The sequence below is a fragment of the Sturnus vulgaris genome, chromosome 13 (assembly GCF_052056855.1).
Source record: "Sturnus vulgaris isolate bStuVul1 chromosome 13, bStuVul1.hap1, whole genome shotgun sequence".
Lineage (NCBI taxonomy): Eukaryota > Metazoa > Chordata > Aves > Passeriformes > Sturnidae > Sturnus > Sturnus vulgaris.
This window is the reverse complement of record NC_142255.1, coordinates 6,902,821-6,922,142: the sequence shown is the minus strand read 5'-3', so window position 1 is coordinate 6,922,142 and position 19,322 is coordinate 6,902,821. Positions and strand designations below refer to the sequence as shown.

Sequence of the window (19,322 nt, the reverse complement as noted above, 5' to 3'; positions counted from 1 at the left end):
GCTGTGCTAAATCACATCAGTAATTTCCACCATTCTTAACTTCACTAAAATACAGCATTTCCTGTCCAATATCAAAGCCTAAATTCTTGTCCAAGTTCTTCTGTCTCCTTTTTTTTTGCTCACTAAAAATACTGCTGTGATTAGTATTTTTCATTTATCAAAAGTAATTTTGATCTTATTACCTCTTTTTCCGTATTTCCTCTTTTTCAGCATACTTTCTCACACACACATCAATCAGTTTTGACAGTGTTTCAGATTTAGTGTGCCAAGATCACTGCCAGCTACGGTGACTGGTATGACCTTAGAGATTGTTTGAGCATTTTCCATCTGTCTGCTGTATCCTGGCCTCACAACTGCTTGGAATGAGCAAGGAAAGAAAGCGATCTGCACTTTCCTCCTGCCTTCATGCAGCCTCCAGTGGTACAGACTCCTCTCCACTCCTATCTGGGACAGTTTAAAATAGTTCTTGATTATAAAAACAACAGAAAAATGAAAAATTCCTCAGACTGAGATGGTATGGCTATCATTTCATGTGTTCTACATATAGTAATTAACATAAGCTTCATAAAAAATCTGGGGTTCACTGAATATTCAAAATATACTTTTTCAAGTTTATAAGCTCTGTTTCAGTCATTTAATTTGACACAGAACTAGAGTTCTTGAAAAATTGTCTCAATTGCTATTACTAACATCAAATCCATAAAAAACTAAGTTTAGCAAAGAATTTACACTATCACTTGTTGTGCATGAGGGCTTCTTAATGATTCAGAATGTGGGAGAAAGCTTCCTGTGTCTATTTCTAAGGAAAATTCCACAATGGTGCAAAGTATGTAAGTGAGGTACAATACACCTATCTGGCTAATTATACCTTAGCTCAGGTGTGCAGGTAGCCATGGAGGTTTGCAGCATTAGCCCACATGTGCTGCCATGGCTACATCCTAGCAGGCACTTTGTTCCTTTAAAATGAGCCAGAGCATTTTCAACACCACTGACTGGTGTGGCAAAACTGTGATGCTGCAGACTGGTGCTACCACGGTAGAGGCCACCATGGTGTCCTGCTCATGTGGGAGATCCAGCTGGGTGTGAGCCCTGCTGCCTATCCAAGAGGAATTTTTGTCCTCTCAGGTTTTGCAATATGTACTTACTCATTGTTGCATACGTACACACGGTGCTGTAACTAAAATTCTGCTCTGATTTCCAGTATAAACAATACTAATTTAGTAGCAACCTTTCCTTTCAAATGACTCCTACATTTAGTACCTACAGTTTCTTATGATTCTGTTATTGGAAGTGGAGAGAGATGTTGGTTAATTGTGCTGTATTAGTAAATGTCTTATGTGTTGAAAATTTTCACTTAGTTTGAAAGGAAAATCTTTGTGATTATCCAAAATCTGGTCCTGACTGGACCACTGAAATAAGAGAAGTGTTTACTATATGTAAAATTTTGATGATTGCCTTGCTGGAATTTGTCTGTGTTAATGAAATATTTAGATTAACCTTCAGCTCTTGCCCTTATTTTGCAATGTGCTCAGAGCGAGCTGTTGACTAGCTGAATTCAAGCTGGCTACCCTGCCCTTTAGCAGTGTTTCAGAGAACAAATGTCCTCAAGTCTGTGTTCAGAGCTGAGCACTGTTAAGCAAGGTAAGAGGATCCAGCTCCATATTATTTCTGCCACAAGTAGCATAAAATTAAAATGAAGAGGCTGGAGACAGGCAAATTCCAATTTCCCTTCCATAAAAGGAAAAACCGGAGCAGGGGACAGAAGAAATCAAAGTTAATGATTAATGGGCAAAGAATTTCTTGCAAAGCATTGCTAATTCTTTCCTTTTCCCATCTCTTGGCAGAATTTAGCAGAACTCTCATTCAAAGAAAGAAAAAATGACAAGTTTACAACTTCTTTCATTTCTATTGCTTTCTTGTATCATCGTCTCAGCAAATACATATGAAGAAAAGAAAAAAGGTAATATACTATCAAATATAAATACTGATCCTTAACTTTAAAAAAATTTTTATGCTATAAAATTTTAGTATTATTGACTGTCTGGTCACCAGGATGTTGGATTTGAGTGCTATGTTCCCTAAAATATGGCCTTTATTTATGTCTGTATTTATCCGAAAATGTAGTTGTTCATAATTACCACAAATATTTCCCAGGGGGAACCCATACATGTTGAGACTACAGGATTAAGGTAATATGACCTTTAGCAAAATTTCTGATGAGGCTAATTTTAAAATGTCTTAACTTAAAAATATTCACTGAATTTAAAATGCTATAATCTTCTTGGGCTGGAATTATTCTGTGTGACAGATTTAGTCTCCTACTAGGAATCAAAGTTTCCAGCTACCTGACAGTGCTTAAGCTTTCATTTTCTGAGTTGCCTAATGCAGACTGCCTTTCATCTCAAGTGGGTGAATATCTTTGAGTGAAAGAGAGACATCTGTGCTAGGTTTTGTTGAGCAGTGCTGTGAAGGGTCTTTATCACTGGCATAGTTTTACAGCCATTTTCTATGCATTTGTGACACTGCACATTATGTCAGTATCTGTGTGACTGTTGAGTTAGACAGGGCATCAAACAACTGCATTTCTTAAAACCTCTCAGATGTGATTGACAAAGACAATGCCATGTTCGACTTCATTATTGATGTATACAAAGCAAGCATTAGTTTTCCTTTTTATCTAACTGCATTTCTAATACTCTAAGTCTGGAGGGGATAAATGCAGTTTTCTCCTTGGCAAGATATGCACATTCACAGAAGTATGGCCCCTTACTGCAGCTGTGTTTTGTACTTTTGTTTAATTTATATTAACAGTTTTAGAAACCATTTGCTACAAAAAAGCTTTATATGCAATAGGCATTGTGATTTCAATCTATAGGAGGCAGGACCACCTTTCTTTGATTCTGCACATTAAATTTCCCCTTGGGTTTAACTTTGAACAATATAAAATCTCTGAATTAAAACACTGTGAGAAACTTCAATTAACGCCATAACTTTGACCTGGTTTACCAGAGAAGGCTGCACATCCTTCACAGTCGCTGAACCTTAGAAAGCTATTTAGAAACATTGACCAGTTCTGTATTTTTGAGAGAACCTAAAATAAGAGCAGTAAGTTTATTCTGAGGCTTCTCCCATCATCTTTGCTGAGATCTATTGAGATTCCACTGTGTGGTCAAAGTTTAGGTCCCCATAGATTCACAAGGCAGAGAGGGGGAAGTCACTGTCCCCTCGTTCTTTCACAGCCACAGGTCCTGCCTGTGCAGCTCACGTCCTCCTACCCCCCGACCTGTGGCACCATTTATAGCAAGGTCAGTCACTTCACTCTCTCCATCGCCCTTTCCCCTCATGACCTAGGACTCCTGTGTCATGGACTTCACTTGTTTGCTCATTGCTTCTGCAGTTTAAAACCTTACTCGTGGGCCACAAACAGGTCACATATCATATTGGCACTAGCAGATATGCTCAGCTTCCAGTACGTTGAAGCAAGAGACTGATTTCAGAAGCAGAGAAGGTTTATTTTTAAAAATGAAAAAAAATCTACTACATTTTCTTCCAGAGGCTCCCCACAGCCTAACTAGGTCTGCTACAGGGGGTAGTTACAAGGCTAAAGACTCTGGTATTCCATTGTGTTGAACTAAGACCCTCATCTCTTGTCACTTTTAAATCAGTCCAATTCCAACTGTCCATTTGCATCAATGTGTATTTCTGCATCTTTCACTCCCTTGGTATCCTTCTCCAATCCAACCTCAGCCACACCAACCTTGGCCAGAAGATAATGTAACTCCCAGTTGTCAAAACCTTGCCTTATTTGTGTAACCATTTGACTTGTCAGCAAAGCTCTGCTTGTTCTCTGTGTGTTGGCTGCACCTGGTAACCTCAGGGAGTCTTTTTCCTCACTTCACTTCTCAGTGAGGCAGATTCGTTTGCCACAATGCAGATGCAAATGACAGTAAGGCATTACCTCACACTGAGGAAGGGAGCAAAGCTTTTAGCTCTGCATAAGAGGCCTTTTAACGCTGTCAGGTTGAGACAGCTTTGTGTGAGCACTGTATCTGTTTTACCTGGATATCCTTCTGCCTTGGAGCGTGCCTTTTCTTGTTTTAGCAGGAACTGGAGCATAGAACAGCACAACTATCAGGAGTGCAAAGCTTCCTCAGGGATGAGTGTCTGGTACATAATTCTAGCACAAGCAATTACCTATGAGAGAGCCATTCTCTAGAAGAACAACCACTGTGTAAAAGTCCTACTCATTCATTTGTATCCAGAAAATAAACAACTGCTTCAATTTTTTTCCTGCATCATTGTATCCACCTACACAGTAAAAGAAATCACATTTAAAAATCCGAACTTACAGGAATTAGAATGCAGCAGGTAAATCAATTTAGATGAGTGTATGTAAATATTTTTGATCAAGTTATGTACAAAAATATATAATCTAGGTTCTTATTTTATACTTAATTATGTAGAATAAGATGGATTGCATTACTAAGTAAAGACAACACCAAATTTAAAACACACACAGGGTTATTCTTAAAAAAACACAGAGGATTTCTGAAATGCCATGATTTTCTTGTACATTTATATAGCAGGAAAGAAGTTTGGCATTTTTGGCAAAGGTTCATTATCTAAAAGCAGAAGCCCAGAATGAGAAATAAGCACCTAAAAATAACATCACTGAAACTGAGCCAAGATGATTCTTTCTACAAGCATGTGAAAAATACATAAGCTCTTATTTGTTTTGGTTCTTCATAACAATACATAAGCTCTTATTTATTTTGATTCTTCTCCTGTAAACATAAAAGTAGGTGGGAATATTTTCCATTATTCCACTTAATTGTGCAGAGCAGAGTTAAACAGTAGTTGACATGAAAATGCATGCTCTTGAGCTGACACTTCTTACTTGACAGTCTCACAGCTGGCAGTTGAGCTGCACTTTTTTGCCCAAAAGAGAAGGTAACAGCTGTCATCCAATTCTGCTGTTTTAAGTACTGCAGTGCTATCATCACCTTAGTATTACACACAGGCCACAGGAATGGATTATATAAAAATCTGAATAGTTGTTATGTGTTCTTTATTGCCCAAGAGGATTACAGATGCAAGAGATACTTGAAATAGGAAATATATATCAAAGACTATACAAAATACCCCAACAAAATGCAGTGTGTGGGGTATACCCAAAAAACTACCAAAATAATAATTTCTACCCGAAGCGGAGAAACTATTAGAAACACAAAAAGCAGAGAAGATTCAAAAGCCATTCAAACTGTAGAGATAGAGAACTAAAGTTAGCCCATAGAAACAAGTCTAAAAACTGTTAATATTTCTTATTTACTTCAATGGACTTATTGATCACTTCTGAAGTTTAAATCTAGTTAGATCACTTAAACAGGGATTCAGGAGCTAAATTTTGTGACATACAAAAATAAGGGTCTGTGAAGTCCTGGAATTTGAAAGTGCAGATACCAGTTACACTAATGATCTATGGTATGATATTATCAGGAAAAGTTCTGCAAAACCATTTGCTGCCATTTTCTGACTGGCTGTGTTTAAGATTTGCATTGCTCCCAAAAGTCTTAGAATTCCACCTAAATTTCTATGATCTAAACCAGTTATTTTTCCGTTTGTCATCTGGAAAAATCTATTAATAGAATTTCAGACATAATTTTTCACTACAGGATGCAAAATAGAATCATAGTTTAACCAACAGAAGGCCCTTTGCTTTTCCCATGAAGAGAGACAATAACAGAAACCCAACTGACAAAGGAACTATCCATGCACGAAACAACTTTCAATATTTCTACAAAAGCAAGTGATGGAACATCTTAATGAGGAGCCTAAAATCACCAGTGGATTGCAATTCATATGACTTGAGCATTATATTCTTCTGACTATTGCTGTCTGAATAGTGCTTGCATATGACACAAGAAAAACCTGAACATACAGAAGAGTTCTTGGTAATGTGGCACTGGAATCTAACTGCTTAACTGGTTGTCTTCCTTCTTCTCAAACTAGAGAAGGCTAGAATTTAAAAGTTTTAAATACAAATACATAGTTTCAGTGGAAAATTAATATCAATAAAAACATACTGCATCAAGCTCTGGGATCCTCAGCACAGGGAAGATGTGGACCTGTTAAGGTGGCTCCAGAGGCCACAAAGATGATCAGAGGGCTGGAGCACCTCTTCTATGAAGACAGGCTGAGAGAGTTGGGGCTGTTTACCCTGGAGAGAGCTCCAGGGAGACTTCATTCAGTCTTTCAGTGCCTTAAGAGGGCTTATAAAATAGAGGGAGAGGAACCTTTTATATAGGCAGATAGTGACAAGGAGCAAGTGGTTTTACACTGAAAAAGGGTACTTTTACATTAGATATAGGAATAAATTCTTTACTCAGAGGATGGTGAAGCACTGGAAGATGTTGTCTAGTTGAGGCTGCCTGATCCCTGGAAGAGTTCAAGACCAGGTTGGATGGGGCCCTGGGCAGCCTGACCTATGAGAGCCATCCCTGACCATGGCAGGAGGGTTGGAACTAGATGATCTTTAAGCTCTCTTCCAACCCTAACCATTCTATGACTCATTATTAAAGAGAACATTTTTCTTCTTATTCTGTGGTCCACTCTAGGTTTATATTACACATTTCCTTTTAGAAAACCTAGTTATGGCAAGTCCATGTGAATTTTCAGGGTTATTAATAGGTTTGCATAAACAGCAATGCAATAGTGATGATGTAAGTCCTACCACCATATGGTCCCCTTGGGTGGCCTTAGCACAGTGACCTTTTTTCCTATGTTAGATGGAGCTAAGAGTCTGTTTGCTGAGGCTGAGTCGGACTCCTTACACAGTGGAATAGCTTGGCAGCAGGTGGATGGGCCAGCAGCCACTTCCAAGCAGCATGATTAAGATTTCCTGGCAACATGAGCAATAACTGGCAAAAGAGACAGAAGGGACCATCTATCTGTACATGCCAAGACTGGGTGATAAAGTTCACTGCTTTGGCCATAGGCCAAATGTGAATTATGAGTCTTGCAAAAAAAAAAAAAAAGTTAAATGTCTATGCTCCAAGTTAAAATTACCTCTTTCACACTTTGTAGCCTTTCTTCTAGAAAAATATACGGGATTTAAAGTTATATTACTATGATAACTTTTTCTTGTTTGTTCCTTTCAATATTTAAAAAAATTGTTACAGTTGCTAATATTCTCAGAAAGCATTAACTGCATAGGATTGCACACTCTTCCACATACCCATTATTATAGTCAGCCAACAAAAGCTTTTGATGGCGCTGAAATGCTTCTAAAGCAAGATGGTTGCACAAACAGGAATTGCTGCCTAAAATTACAGACATTCTCTGGTTTGCTTGCCCAGTCCAGTAAAATCTTTTGAATCTTTATCAAAAATACTGTTTATATTTGGGCTTCTATTTGGCCTCCAGAATTCCTGGTGTCATTCCAAGTGCAACAAATGACAAAAAAAAAAGAGATGTAGAAATACTGAATATGAGGAAACAAGGTGTTTATACACATAATGCTCTCTGGAATGAAGCCAGCATGTCCAATCTGAAAACACAAATTTCATAAGACAAACCTTGGAACTTCTGCTGTTTTGAAGTATTTGATCTGAAAAGCATTTTCTAAATTTGTATATTGCTTACAGAGGGAGGCACTGAACCATGGAGGAGATGATGACAGAGCAGGTCTAAGCACAAAAATAAAAACATACACATGTGTTTGATTTTGCTTTGTGTCTGGAGTTGACAAACTGCCCTAAAATTCTGCTACACTGGCATGTTCTCCCATATCTTAATGCTAACATTGTAAACCATTAGATAGAAACGCTGTTGAGAGGACATTTTTCATTTTAAAATCTTGGCTATACTAGATCACTTGTGCTCTACTTTACACATGTCAGGCTCAAAGTAATCTAGAGTGTCAGAGTAAGGAATTTACTTACTCTTTCAAGCACCACTCTTCTCCCTTTCAGCAGCAATGGGTCATAATGGATGTTGGAGGACATCAATCAAGGTTTAACTCCATGTTTGCCAGTCTGCACTTCCAAAAGTCACTCAGATTAGAAATTCTGTCAAATTGATGTGGCAGTGGTGTGTACGTGTGTTCCTTAGTTGTACTAATATACAGATATAGATATAGATGTAGATATATATATAAGTATATATAGATATATATAGATATATAAGTATTTTAATAAATAAATAAATATACTATCAAAATACATTCTAATTTATTTACCAGGCAAATCACTGTCCAGGTAATCATGTCTTATATCATGTCTTGAGACTGAAACTTGTCCAGAACTTACTTACCTTTGACTGGAATTCTATGAGTTGTTAGAAAAATACAAATAATTAAATTATGTGGATGTTCTGACAAAAAAAAAGGTGTTAGAAAATTATATTCATACTGAAGAGGCTAGTATTTTGGTTTGTTATATTTCCTTTTTTCGTGTGTGTTATGTTGTGGTGAAATAGTACCGCTAGTTTTCATATTTATGTCACTTGTACTTTTGACTTAGGATGACAGTGCAAATGCCTTCAAAGTTTGCTTTTTAGGGTTTGACACTAGGAAGGGAAGGGACATGGAAGAAACTCTGATTTTCTTTTTGAGGAGGAAATGTTTGGGCAATTTTTTATTCACTATAAAAAAAATCTTTTGGATGGTATTATCCAGGTAATTCTTTAACCAGAGAGCTTATAATCTTCAAAAAAGTGTTTTAAAAGTTTAATTATATATAAGAATGCTGGATACTGTTAAAAGCCCTTATAATTCTTTTCAGAAAGACATGAGAGCTACTGCATTTCTGAAACTGATTACTATTTACTGAAGCAGAGTATTACTTTCAGTGCCTGAACCGTGAGGAAGAAATAACAATATGAATTAGCAGTGCTTTAAGGACACGTGGAAATGAATTAACTTCCAGTTTATAGTGTCAAATACATCTCTGTAAACTCTTCATCTTTCCTATTGAATTATATTATGTAAAAATACCCCAAAACCTCCTAGAGGTATTGGATCAAGTCCTTGGTATCTACTTGAACTCCTTTTTAATGTCTCATCCTAGATTCCAGTCCCTATTAATGCTTCAGTATCACTCTTCTCTGAGTCACTAGAGCCAGCACCTTTATGACCTTTCAAATATCTAAACAATTTCATAACTGATCCTGACTAAAATAACTTGTCTATGACAACATATAAATTGCCACCTACACCACAATGCTTAGCTAAACTACAAGGAAACCTGACAGCCCTAATTGCATTTAATGCGTTTATGCAAATGAGAATAAGCTGGATGAAGCATGACCCAGAGCAGAGGTTCACCCTCAAGCACAAGACTTTCACAGACTATATCTGTGCAGGATTCCCCAAATCTGCTTTTCAAGTTAAGGACCAACTGCAACCAGGAGACAAATGGAGTCTTTTCCGAACACTTGAAACTCCAAAGCAGTTTCTGTGTATTTTCAAGAAACAGAGCAAATGGAGGGAACTGTGACTAGATTACAGTTAATTCTCTGGTCTGCTCTTCTGTCAGTATAGAAATGAGCAGAGTGGACTGTAGAATTAGAGTCTAGACCTAAAAGAAAGAAGAGAATGGAGAATACTCAAATATAAAAACCACAGCTACCAGCATAAAGCATTAGTGAGTGGATCTCTGCAGCACTAGAAACTACACAGAAAGCCAGCTGGCACATCATCTGAAAATCTACTGTGGTCTCTATCCATCATGCTTACCTTCTGCTTACCCAGGAAAAGAAAGTAGAGCTTGTTCCTTTAATTGGGAACAGTTTTTTGTAAGAAATATCATAAATCATTGTTTTCTTAGTAGATAGCATCAATTGGTCATGAAAGCTGAGGTATTAATGAGGTGTTTTTATCAGAAATCCCAATAAAGCTCTGAAAAGGTTCCCACAGAAAACATTTCAGTGAGCAGTACTGAAGTTACTCTTCTGGTTTTCATTGACAGCTACAATGCAATTCAGGGATCTCTGCTCCAGCTGGGCAGTGGGTGCCTCACTATCCCCAGGCCCCATGGCTGACTGCAGAGCTCTGCAATGGAGCAGTGAGAGCAGCTGGGCCTGCACCACAAAGACAATTCCCCCTGTTCCAGCTGACCTGTACCTACTGCTCTCCAGGCACACCAAGGGAGGCAGAGAAAAAAGAACCCCTGAAAGCATTCCTCTAGCCAGTAAGGCAACAGCATTTCAAACACAGTGAAATACACAGGATGTGTGCTGAACGTGAGATTTTGCTTACTCCACTTCAGTCTCCATCCTACAGCAGGACAGCAGTGTGCTCCACAGAACACTGTGAGGGTTCCACATGTTTCTTAGGGCATGGATATCTTCAGGATTCATTCTTCCCCAAAACTTAATGTGCCTTCCCTCTCTGTCAGAACTCTACCTCCATCCCAAGAGCAATCTCCACACGGTTTCCTAGAGAGAGGAGTTCAGCATGATCCTGATGTATGCCATTAAATAGCCTTAGTCTCTTCTCACATGCTCTGCGACTATAATGGGATCTTTTCCTTTAATATGTTAATTTAAAGGAACTGCAGCTTTGTAAGAAAATTCAGCCAAGAAATGTGTCCCTCAGCACCTTCTGGCTTGGTAGTGTCAGTGTCACCCTAAAGAATGTAATGGAGATTTGGAACTGGAGCAAACTTCCAGTCTTTGATCCAGCTCCCAGAGGAGACACTTGTGCTGCTTGCCATTTTAATCTCCCTAAATCATAGCTCACAGGAAGTGGCAATGGGAAGAGTTACTGAATACATTGTGCTCTATCTGGAATTTTAGGTAGCAGAAATTAGCACAACTACCACTGAGATTCTTAGAGAATAAAAATAAAACCAGGAGTATGATGTACTATTCCATCCAAGAGGAATTTTTGCACATCCCTTCTCCCAAAGCCACCTCTGGAATTTTAGTAAATTCATAGGAGTTACACCCTGGATTAGGATTTCTCTTATGATCCCATGCCCCTTTCTATCTTTCTATTCTAGGTTATAAAGATTGTGTATATTAATTTAAAATATTCAACTTTACAGAACATCAAGTGCTAGTCAATTAATTCCACTGATGATAACTTGGCCTTAACATGGCTCTTTCTATTCATTTCAATAAAATGTTACTCCTCTGAATACCATCAAAGAGCTGAAGATATTTATGAACCTATCAAAAATATTTAAATCATTAGTTATTTTCAATCTATGAAGTATCAATGCTAGTTCTTAAACTGGCTTTAGAAAAAAAACCCACTTTGGATACTTTGAATATGATAATTCTGATGTGCAGAAGGGAACCAAATTCTCAGACATCTGCTCAGGGCCTGGGTACTCTGAGCTGAGAAGGATTTCTCACAACACAGGCATCAGAGCAGCACTTAGTACCCTGCAAACTAAGTACTTCATTGCTTCTGATCTCCCTTTCAGATATTCTGGAACAAGTCCAGAGCAATCCAAGCAGATTAATCTTGTGTCTATAACAAGTGATTGAAGGATCTTTTACAGCTCTTCTGTAACCTACTTTAAGTCACAATTCAGCTGCTGGCTACCTGTGTTTCTGTCTTTCAAAGTCAACACAGCCACACAACTTCATTGTTGTACTACAGAACACTCTGGATCCCTAGAATTTCCAGGTGGAAGACTGCTTGTTTCAGATATCCCTTCATTTCATAAAAATGTAGTAGCTTTCCCCAAAGACCTTCTGTGAGCTGACACTGCCTTGGGTATTTCCACACTGATTGTATATTGCACTCTCTGGGATGGTGTGGGTAGTTAGAAAATGCAGTAAACCAGTATTTTCCCTCTTGCTGTGCAGCATGTTAGTCCCTCAATACACATCTGTGATCCTGAGTAAGCTTAATTGACTGTAATAAGGCAATCAAATGTGAATATCCTTTGCTCTTTGATTTCTAGGATACTCTTTAACAGTAACCAAAATGAGACCAAATACATTCTGCACCTTTGCAGCTCTGGGGGAAAGGAAGGCCTCAAATACTTGACTTTTTGTGCTTTGCACTTCACCAGTGTCCAGTGATGTTAGACATCTTAATGTAAAGGGAAGGACTGTAGTTCCTGACCCAACTGGTGACATCACCAACTTAAACAGGCCTTGCCTCTGGCCACTGCTGCCCTACATCAGAGGGCTCTCCCCTGTGCCAGCCCAGCTCCCTGGAGTCATACAGTGATCCTGCAATTCCTCTTGTAGCCAATCAGCTTGGAAACTGATCCAGTTGAAAAACAATGCTATTTTTTCTTGGTCATCCTACTTTTTAGCAGGACAAGCTCCCTGATCTTGGTGACTCAGCAAGAAGAGACCAGTTGTGCTGGGGCAATGAAGGGACTACAGGAGGTCAGGAGTGAGTGGGTGGCCCAAGATCAGGAAGAAGTTTGCTCAGTTGCTTGGGCACTACTGAAGCCAAATGTCTAGTCAGGAGCTAAACACTGAGTCACATTTTTTTAAACTTTAAATTTTTATCCTCAATTTAAAAAATAAATAAATTGCTACCATACCAGTGTTTTTATTATCCAGTTAAGCCCCTATTAGTATTTTAAAGACCTTTCCTCTCCTCGAATTTAACTGATTTTCAAAAATAACTTTAGCAAAAGAAAGGGAAATCAGAAAACCCCATAATTTGTCATTCCAGCTCATTAAGTAATTAATTTTTCTGGCTAGAATTAATAAAATTTATATTAGAAAGGTCTAGGGAAATATCCTTGAAAATACAATTGTTTTCTGCACTATCAGCCACCTATTATCCAGATGAAATAAAAATTTCATACTTTGGAGATTTTGTGTACTTGCTCAAATTACTGCTTTCATTTTCCTCACACCCTCCATACATATTTCAGCAGAGTAACCACAGAAAAAGTACCAAAATCAGAGAGACAAGGTTTAATTTTGAATAATACTTCCTAATCGAATGCTTTCCTATTACTATTTCTAGTTTTAATACGGCTATTTAGACAAGAAGAGAAATCCCTTTAATAACGGAATTTTGGTGTAGTATTTTTGGGAGGTCTCTTTGCCTTTTTTTCCTCTTGATTCCCCAACACCACCCACTTCTTTTTTATTCACACACAAGCACTCAGTTGGTAATCGTGTGTGATCACTAAACACAGAAACATGTAGGCATGAGCATCCCTAATCAGACGCACACAGAAGCAAAATCTCTGTCCTTCAAGGACAGGGCAATTTCTGTCAGGCATTTTAAAGCCAAGGCAGGTCATTGAAGTTATTATTAGCACTAATTAGGACTCCCACAAGCTGTTGAATTCTTCACCTGCAGCCAAAGGGCACTCAATATGGTGCAGAATTTGCTCACATCAAATCAGAGAACTTGCTCCTCTTTAGAAACACGAGACTGCTCTATTGCCTGTGAATAGGCCTTTGATAAAATTGTATCTGATCCGTGTACCAAATGATCTACAGAAGGAGAGAGATGATGAAATTGGCTCAAAACAAAGAAATTCTACAAATGTCTAAACAGACTCTTAGTCAGAAAAGGAAAACATCTGGTCTTACTTAATGTAGTGGTGCTATATTTTACCTTTCTACCAGGTTACAGACAATTCATACCTCACAGTTACAGTGCTGTTCTTTTAAGGTAGTGTTTTATGTAGGACTTTGAAGACAAGTCTGTATGAAAACTGAATTTTTGCCCTTGTGAGCAGCCTCCCCTAAGAATTAGAGAGATTTGAACTGAATCACTGAGCTCCAAATAAAACACTGATCCTAATTGTGACAGTGGCTAAGTGATGAAAGCCCAGTGAGCCATCACTTTTGTATGTTAGGCACATTTCTAACAAAGTGTCATAACAGGAAAACCTGGCAATAGCTCTCAGTCAAAAGCACTGCTTCAGAGCAGTTGCTGGATTTATTTGAAAGAGGGGAGAAAGAAATGTGTTAAAATCAGCTATTTTGGGTCTATGAAATTACTGCCAGTATGACCTTTAGAGATAAATTTTCTACAAAGACTAAGCAAAACTGTAACAGGAGCCAAAAGAATAACATATCATCCAAAATAAATAGCAAATATTTCCCACAGAACTTCCTATGTGGGAACCTAAACGATTCACCTCCAAAAACAAATCACTGTCCTCTATGGCAAGAAGCTGGATACCTTTTGGAAGCCTTAAAAGACAAGGTGTGTCTCCAACTACCCTTCCTTGCAAAGTGAAAATCAGAGAGTGAGAAACACAGAACAAACACTGCTTTAGAAAATTCCAAGGCCCAGCTCAGTGCAGACAGACCAGTGGCAGCTCTGCAGTAACTGGACATGCAACCCACCAGCTGAAAGCTGACAGCATCACCCAAACTGGGGGCTGCCTGTGTCACTCTGAGCTGGGCTCAAGTTTGTGTCTGTCACAGAGGCTGTAGCTTCCCCACCAGCTCCACTTGGCAATGCACTGGCCCACATTTTCATACAGCCAAATGTCAGCTCACAGAGCTGGGAATAAGGCCCTGGGATGGGCATCAGTCCCTCCCATGTGACACAACACATCAGCTTTGTGGCTGCAATGGTCAGCCAGCCCCTTTGGCTTTTCCTTAAAGTAGCACTCAATATTTTAATGAACAACTCCACAGTTCTGAAGCATCGGTAACAAAAATGGTCACAATTTTAGTGTGATCTGTATCACTACTTCTGCTTTCAATTAGACACCAAAAAACCCCTGAACCTCTAGCTACAATGAGAGTATTCAGTGTGACAACTGGAATCCTTTTTAGCCTCCTCTTCCCATTCTTGAATAATTTTCTTTGTCACACTGAAGACAGCAATGCATTTCCTCTAAAAAAAAATACACAAATAGCATCAAAATGCTGGCCTGCACTTGGTCAGTAGTGATAGTACCATTATGAAGATGAATCAGGGTCACTGCTTTTTTATTTGTGTTATCCACTTCTTGAAAAGCAAGTGCCACAAACTGAGACATGATGCTGACAACAGAGTCTCTGTCTTTTTTCATAATTTTCAACAATGCACATTTGTAGAATTTTCATTGCTTAGATACTTGATTTCCTAACTCTATGGCACAGCTAACAAGGTGTATTTCTGGGAATGCATAAATGGCATGATCTATTTTTTTTAGTAACATGCCAGCAGTTGAAGGGTGAAATAATTGCCTGGAAGTGCATTGACTAGTTTCATTCTGCTGAACTAATTAGGATAATAGGAATTCTGGAAGTAAATCTCTGGACATCTGAGTAAAATCAAGTGTTTTAAACACTATGACAAAAATGAATGTCAAATGTATCAGGATCACTTTCCTTCACAGAGACAAACCTCTCTACAAAAACAAGCATTACTAACTCATAGTTAACTCTCAGAAAGGAAAAGAGAATGATTTCCTAACCCATTGTGATGATTCTAACCCAGCTGGCTCATTTATAAGGTTGCAAAGTCAAGTAAAGGTTGCTGAGCATTGATAGTATACCAGGATCTGGGACACTTTGGATATCCATGTAGAGATTCTATTTACTAAATAAATAGGAGCTGGATACATTCAAAGAATGAGGGCAGTGTTTATTTTAGGAGACATTATATATGGTTTCCAGCCTGTTTCAACAAAAAAGTTGTGCAAAATTAGAGAACTGAAACCAAAAATCTTTATTTGTTGTTGTGACATGAGGGATTGTGATTCTGGTATCTCAGGACTAGGAGGCATGTGTACCACCCTGCCCACTGAAGAACTTTAAAATGAAAATAATCAAATTTACAATGCATATTTATAAGCAACCAAACTCAGCTAAGTTGTGTATGGGCATTGGTAAGTGTTTTGATTCTGGAAATAAGGATTATTTACTTTGAATTACTTTCACTAAATTAAGAGCCATGTGTTGCTGTTGTATCTTTGAACTTTTTCCGTATCTTTTGGCATCTATCAGCTCAAATGTTTAAGATATTAAATATACTTTAGTACAACAGCTGTTATCTCAGAGGAGGAATCTGACCCCACAAGAATCTGTTTGGGCACACTTTGGTGTTCACCTGACATTTCCAGGCAGCCAGCACATCTCCTTGTGAACTGGGAGGGTCAGCAGAGTAAAAGCAATGGTAAAAACCAGGGGATTATAAAGTACATAGAAAACAAACAATTAAAGAACTTCAGAGTTTGCTTTTCATACTTAATCTCTAATGTCAAGATATACAACCAGCTTGTCTTCTTTACCACCTATGAAAAACTGAGGAAAACAATGCTGAGATAGCCATATTTAAAATAATGCTTTAAAATCTCTCTCCTATATCAGAAGAATATAATCTTAACATTATATTGTGGCATTTTCTATTAGAAAAATCAGTTTTCTGTTTTCATCAGCATTGACACATATTGTAATCTAGTGTGCATCAGTTACAGATGAGCCACCATACAAAGAAATGTGGTGATCATTATCACACTCATCATGGAACAATATGGAAAGCAGGATTCTAAAGGGCAAGAATTGTTTGCAGTTTCCACTATTACTAAAACCAAATGTTCCAATTCCTTACTTTTCAAACCAAAAATAATGTTTCTCTCTGATCACTTTCAGTTTCCCTATTAGGAGTTATACAAAAAACTCGATAAATGAAAACAATCTTTTCTTAACAAGGTATCTTTCCACATTCAGGAGAAAAGCGTTCAAAATACATAGATAAAATTTTACATAAAAGTCTACATTCATGATTCTTATGTGACCACTCTGGTTTTTCGGATCTGCTCAAGCTCAGTGATTTTTGGAAGTTAGCTCCAGCCCATAAAAATTATATGTAACCCAAACTTCAGTGACTTCAACATTTCTATCAAGTTTGTTCCTGGAAAGGAAATAATCCCATCAGAGGAAGGGGACAAAAGGAGATTTGCTCAAGAGATTTAAATTTAGGTGTTTTCTAAAATCAGGTGTTTTTTAAAATATGGGCATTCCCCACAATCTCCATTTGTGACCAGTAAGAAAGCAGAAAGACAATTCTTGAACATATTATTACAAGAAGATTAGGCCCCTGAAATCAAGCTATGCTCTCAATATCTCAAGCAAGTTCCTAAATGATGCGATTCCCTGAGAAATTTCTTGCTTTGTGAAGTAATCAGATAAAATATTCATGTATTCATGTTCTCATATAGAACTGCAAATAAAAAATAAGTAAGGGCAGGCTGTCAGTGCTGCTTGCAATACAGTAGCAAAACATGAATGAAAGTAATAGAAAATGGCATGCCAACAAAGTAATTTGAAAGCAGTTAAAGAGATTTATTTCCTTCTTGTTTTTTACTTCTTCACTGGGTTTAAAACTAATTTTTATTAAATATCTCACTTGAGACTGAAAATAAATTCCTCAAATAAGATAAGCAAGAAAAAGGCCCCAATATTCAATTAATAAAAACACATTTTCTTTCTGCTTTGGTGCACACTCCAATGCAGTATTGTGACCAAATATGAAAACAGAACAAAGAATTTCATATTCAATCCATGGCCTCCCTCAGCTTCCAAGAGAGCATAAATTTAAATACTAAAATAATATGGTGTATAAGAAAGACAGCAGAAGTGTGTTTTATTTAATCTACTATTTCCTCTTTAAAATATTTTGTATTTGCTCTAACTACTATTTCTGCTTCACTGGCAGCTATTAATCTTGCTATAGATTATAAGTACATCGTTCATCACGTTTAGCTCATGTCACTGCAAGATGTCCTACAGTGCAATAAGAGCAGGTCTGAGCAGTGAGACATTTGGTGTTAAACACCAAAGTAAGGCCACAAGAGGCCTCTGTGGCAGGGGAGTGCTGGGAATCACTCTGGACTGGTTCTACTCTCGTTCTGGGGATGAGGATCCATGGGAAGCTGCAGCACATCAGCTACATCTGGAAGCACAGGCTTTGGTGTGGATGAGGCTGTGAGGAGCCTGCTTTGTGTGCCCAGATCACTCCCCAGTACAAACCAAAGCATGGGGACATGGGGGGCTGCTTTAAAGAGCACTCCTGGTGAGTTCACTCATCCTGGTGCTGAACAAAAACCTCCCATAGCTGCATCTCACTTGTACTCTCATTGAAGCAAAATTCCTCAGTTCTCCTCTCATGACACAGACAAACTCTGCCCAGGCACTTTCTCTTATCATCTCATTGGCTTGGGAACATAAGAATAAGGCTTATCTTTCCAATTATGAGGAATTAGTAAATCATGGGTCTTGGAATGGAAATTGGAATAATGCAATTAAATTCAGATAATAATTTTATTTCCAGATATATTTCCATTCAAAAGCAACTTTAAATGGTCTCATTGCTAAGATGAATAGCTAACAGCCAGGCTGAGCAGGACTTCCATTTTTAAAAGCACGATATGTCAAATCTACATAATTTTGTTCTTTTTTTAAAATGTTTTTTACAATGTCTAAGCAAATTTTACACTTTGGCTGAAACATATAATAAGCAGCAATTAATTGGATACAATACAATTACATAGCATTGTGAGATTTTTGTGAGAAACTATCATTAACAGAAAAACCTTTTTTTCCTCTAATAATAATTTGTACAGCTTGTTTCCTTTTTTCTTTTCCTCGGTAGTACATCTGGAAAAAATTTTATAAAGAATGCCCTCCATCTCCTTGAAGGTAAACTCTTGTTTGAGTAAATGTAGCATTAGCTCAGAAGCAGAGCTCTCACAAAACCGAATGGTTTCACACTGACTCCCTCTCTTTGCTACTCCTTGTTCCCACACCAGCTTGCATTGCAAAACCTTCCTGCTCTGAACCACAAAGCAGCCAACAGGCTCCTGGGAGCCACTCCCACTGATGGATGCACTTTTCTTTCCAGGGAGGCTACTTGTGACACTTTGGATTAACAAAAAAAACATCACCACAAAAAAAACCCAATAACAAAAAGGAGGTGGGAGGAGATAAAAGCTCATTAATAATGAGATCCCTTGATTGCTGCTGTAGGCAGCTCTGTGCCTGCTTCCTGCCACACAGGCTCTCTCCTAGCATTGCCTTTCATTCTGGGGCTGGAGAATACCTGGTGCCAGAGAAAGAATGAGACAAAGTCTCCACAGTAGAAATTTAGGCTCCTTTAAAATAACTTTGAGACATGGCCATATGCCTAAAAAATCTATCTTCGATTTATTTTATAATGAGCTCAATTCTTCCCAAATCTATTTATAAATTCCTTCATCTTCTGCACACTGAGTATCTTCCTAACAACATTTTATTTTTAGAAGATTCCTTTGCCTGACAATTTTGCAGACTCTACTCAACCAGTCTCCTGAAAAATTCAAATTAAAAACTTGGTAATTAAATACAGAGAAGTATTTCATCCTGTCATAATGGCTGTCTGAAACATCAGAACCTGTTAAATAGTT

General features: G+C 37.9%; 1 protein-coding gene across 1 annotated transcript in view; it reads left to right on the top strand.

Moving 5' to 3' along the window:
* Positions 1-1,511: 1,511 nt before the first annotated feature.
* LIPC (lipase C, hepatic type) overlaps positions 1,512-19,322 on the top strand; it is a 55,356-nt gene continuing 37,545 nt past the window's right edge. The window contains exons 1-2 of the mRNA XM_014874012.2: positions 1,512-1,641; positions 1,845-1,960. Coding sequence (XP_014729498.2) covers positions 1,879-1,960 — 82 coding nt within the window. The 5' untranslated portion in view covers positions 1,512-1,641; positions 1,845-1,878. The remainder of the gene's footprint in view (positions 1,642-1,844; positions 1,961-19,322) is intronic.